At 51.6% G+C, this 3,016-nt stretch overlaps 1 protein-coding gene across 1 annotated transcript in view; it reads right to left on the bottom strand.

Moving 5' to 3' along the window:
* The window catches only part of Tmem64 (transmembrane protein 64), a 22,568-nt gene extending 22,326 nt beyond the window's left edge, over nt 1-242 (bottom strand). Inside the window, exon 1 of the mRNA XM_023701384.1 lies at nt 1-242. This exon is cut by the window's left edge and continues 725 nt beyond it. Within this exon, the coding sequence (XP_023557152.1) occupies nt 1-67 (67 nt within the window). The 5' untranslated portion in view covers nt 68-242.
* Nucleotides 243-3,016: the final 2,774 nt, after the last annotated feature.

Genomic DNA, 3,016 nt, shown 5'->3' with positions numbered 1-3,016 from the left:
CCGGGCGCGCGGCGTGCTGCAGGAGCCGGGGCAGCACCTGGAGCAGGCTCCCGCCGGGGGTCCACATGCCTCCGTGTGGCGCGGGCCTCAGCCGGCTGAGCCCTCCGCCGGGCGGCGGCCCTCCATGGCGCCCGACCTCGACTCCCCGCGGCTGCTCCGGAGGTGCGCGGCAGCCAGCGCGGAGGAGCTCTGGAAGCCCGCGGTGGAGACCGAGGAAACTCCGGACCCCGCGCCGGCCGAGCCCGCCCCTTCTGGCCACCGGGGGCGGGCCGCGGCGTTCGGGGGCGGGGCGGACGGCGTCAGGCCCCGCCCCCGTGACGCACAGTCCCCGCGGGGACGGGCGGGAGGCGGAGCCACCCCGGCGGGCTCGCGCGTGCTTGCGTGTCGGGGCGCGCGCTCCTCCCCTCGCTCCCGCGGCCCGGGTGGGCGGGCTGCGGCTGGGAACCTCCGGGGTTTCTCGGGCGGTTTCTGCGGCAGCCTCCGCGTGGGGTCCGCAGCTCACTTCCGTAAACGGCGTGGCGACGTTAGGGGACGAAAACTTCTAGGTCTGTCCGGAGCAGGATTGGCTGATTGTCGCCCACCCCCGCTTCCCGCCTGGGATTTGCCTCTCCAGGGAGCGCTCTCGCTGGTTTTCAGCCAGTTTGTTGAGTGACCCGGCGCAATGGGGTATCAGGTGCCACCTTTGATAGAATGCTCCTTCTCCATGGTTCCTTTATTAATGCCAGGAGCGGAACTAGGGACGTGGAGAGGATTCTCCGAAGAATACTTCCAGGGAATCCTGTGGCCTCTTCCCACGCTCTTACCGTTCCTCTTCTCACCCCGTTAGTATTAGTTTTCCTCGGGCCCTCGCAGCAGCCGGTGCAAACGTACACGTGGAATGTCAGGAACGTCATCCGCACCAATTTAGGCTTCGGTGGGAAAATGGTTCAGTAACTGTAGCAGATTAAAATCATTAATCCCTGAATCTCAGGTGTTTCTGAACTGCAATGAAGAGTACAACATTACCTCATAGAATTGTTGAGTTTTAAATAAAATAATACACCAAGGAGATTGCGTTGCTGCCTGAAATGGTTGTTAATAGATGTTAACTGTGTGACTGGCGTCCAGATCCAGAAATACCAACTCCCATAGACTCGCTCTTCCTTCGGAATTTCCTATCCCTATAGGAAAGCCGGCGCCCAGTTGCCTGCCAAATAATCCACAGGGCGTTTGGGGTTCTTGCTGGTCAGGTGCCTGCTTGGTCTTCCAAGGGGTTCCCAACATGCCCCTGCCCCCTCCCCCAGGTGTGGTAGGTCAGCAAAAGTTCCTCTCTCATCATTTGGCTGGTTTCATTTCCTCGCTAGAAGCAGCGCCCCTCCTACACTGTCTTCTCATCGCTGCTGTACCCTATTTGGTATTTCCTTTCCTCTCTCAGGCTTTCGGTGCAGCTAGTCCCACGTTTGTCTCATCATTCTTTAGACCTGGATTTCTCCAAGTGGGACCATTGGTTATTTAAGAAACAATGTTTGCTTGACTTACGGATTTTTGCGCACTGTGGGTGAAGAAATGAAGGTAGGAAAAAAACTGATAGAATTACGTGGACACGATCCATGAGGAGCTAAAACCAGAAGTTCTGGATTTAGCAACATGCAGAAATATCAATGAATTTGATGACTGTTTAGGTATTAGAAGAGAGAGCTAAGAAGTGAAAGACAGTCCGAACTTTATATTTGAAATAGATAAGAGACCTGTTAGTTAAAAGAGAATACACTTTTGTCAGAAAATGAAGGGGTCCGCACTAATACAGGAGCTTTCAGATGGCTTCGATGCCATGCAAATGCTGTGTTCCAGTAAGTAGTTAAGAATATAGAGTTAAAATGGGGCCTCTTTCTTAGAAATTTTGACATTGGTGTACAGGCAGCAGTTAAAACCATGGTTAGGGATGAGTGAACAGTGGTAGGTGTGCAACTGCCTGTGCCCTTCTTTCCTGTACAGGGTACAATTGGCTATCCTGGTCTCATGTGTCTCCTTGAGATACATCATGTTCAAGCAGTGAATCGTGAGCATGGGATTTAATTGCTGGTGAAAGACCCTCCAGAACACTTTTCGTCTTTTCTGTGGGGATCAACAAGTGCTCTAGAGACTATATGCTTTATAAGTCTTGCTCCTGGAGGGGAATGAATGCAGGATAGAGTCCTAGAGGCTTCATCATGGGCATGTGAAGCGAGAAGACAACTTCAGTTGTTTCTGGTCACTGAAATCTGAGCATTTTATTACCATAGCAGATCTTTGTCACCTTGACTGAGGTGAATGAGGAGAAGTCTAAGAGGGAAGCACTGGGACAGTAATTGTGTTTGCCAGACTCTTGTTCTTGTGAGGAGAGACTGGCAAATTGCCATAAGGAGAAAAAGGAGGGGCAAGAATATTCATTTGGATATATGAGTAGCCGTTAGAACCCAGCCACCAGAAGTTGCTCTTTTTTTCTTTTTCACTATGTCTCTGTTCTCTAAACTACTCTCATCCCCCAATTGGCTAATCCTCTCATTACTTTCTAGTCCACATTTCAGAGGACTATCACCTGGACCTGCAGCCCTTAGGAGTAAGCCACCACGTGGGCTACCAGCCAATTTATAGGTCAGTCACTCTTTGTAAGTCAGGCGCTCATTCAGTCTGACCTAAAACAGTGCCACCTGTACCCAAAATACTATCTGACATTTTGTGTGGCAGCTGTGGCCAGGGAAATGCAAACTACAATGAGGTACTTCCTTTCTTGTGTCACTGCAATTTATTTTTCAAGATACTGTAGAAATTATATTTGAAAATTTGAAACCAGAGATGTCTTTGTCTACATGTAGCAGCCTACCACCATCAGCCCAAAGCCATTTTACTGCATAAGGGAAAAACCCAACTCCTTGCTTGGCCTACAAAGCCCTTTATGATCTCAGCTCTTCCTGTCCTTGATACCTCATCTCTCCTAACCCTGGCCACCACATTCCAGCTCCCTGACCTGTCTCCCCTCCCCTCCCCTCCCCTCCTC

Source organism: Octodon degus, unplaced genomic scaffold (assembly GCF_000260255.1).
Source record: "Octodon degus isolate 3935 unplaced genomic scaffold, OctDeg1.0 scaffold00134, whole genome shotgun sequence".
NCBI lineage: Eukaryota > Metazoa > Chordata > Mammalia > Rodentia > Octodontidae > Octodon > Octodon degus.
This window is presented reverse-complemented; position numbering and strand designations above follow the sequence as displayed.